Source organism: Penaeus monodon, chromosome 24 (genome assembly GCF_015228065.2).
Source record: "Penaeus monodon isolate SGIC_2016 chromosome 24, NSTDA_Pmon_1, whole genome shotgun sequence".
Classification (NCBI taxonomy): domain Eukaryota; kingdom Metazoa; phylum Arthropoda; class Malacostraca; order Decapoda; family Penaeidae; genus Penaeus; species Penaeus monodon.
Window position 1 is genome coordinate 39,464,238 of NC_051409.1, and position 552 is coordinate 39,464,789.

At 62.5% G+C, this 552-nt stretch overlaps 1 protein-coding gene across 8 annotated transcripts in view; it reads left to right on the forward strand.

Annotated features, from left to right (window-relative positions):
* LOC119588791 (ELAV-like protein 1) overlaps window positions 1-552 on the forward strand; it is a gene marked incomplete at its 5' end in the record, with an annotated part of 73,233 nt that overhangs the window by 56,235 nt on the left and 16,446 nt on the right. For all 8 annotated transcript variants that reach the window (XM_037937436.1, XM_037937438.1, XM_037937440.1 and 5 more), the window contains 1 exon segment: window positions 188-443. In XM_037937436.1, coding sequence (XP_037793364.1) covers window positions 188-443 — 256 coding nt within the window.

The window sequence follows — 552 nt, forward strand, 5'->3', positions numbered from 1 at the left end:
GTCAAGATCATTAGTTTTCTTAATGTGATACATAGCACAGTTAGTTGTATGCAGCGTGCCCCTCAGCGGTTCCGCCAGGAGCCTTGAAGGGCATCGCCTGATTTCAATCTTCTCGAGCCCCGAGCGCGGCAGCCTCGGGCGCTGCGAGGAGAGCGAGCGTGACTGACCGGCCGTGCCCCGCCCCCAGGCCTGTCGAAGGGCGTGGGCTTCATCCGGTTTGACCAGCGCATCGAGGCGGAGCGCGCCATCCAGAAGCTGAACGGCACGATCCCCGACGGCGCCGCGGAGCCCATCACCGTCAAGTTCGCCAACAACCCCTCCAACAACAACAAGGCTGTCCCCCCCCTGGCCGCCTACCTCTCGCCCCTGACCCGCCGCTACGGGGGGCCCATCCACCACCCGGCCGGCCGCTTCCGCTACATTCCGCTCTCCCCCCTTACCAGGTGAGTGCGTTGCCCGGTGACGGCCCTTCCACACACACTCTTTTCTCCCCGCCCCAACCCCTAAGAGAAAGAACGAAAAAAAAAATCTTGCCCTCCCCTCCAACAAATA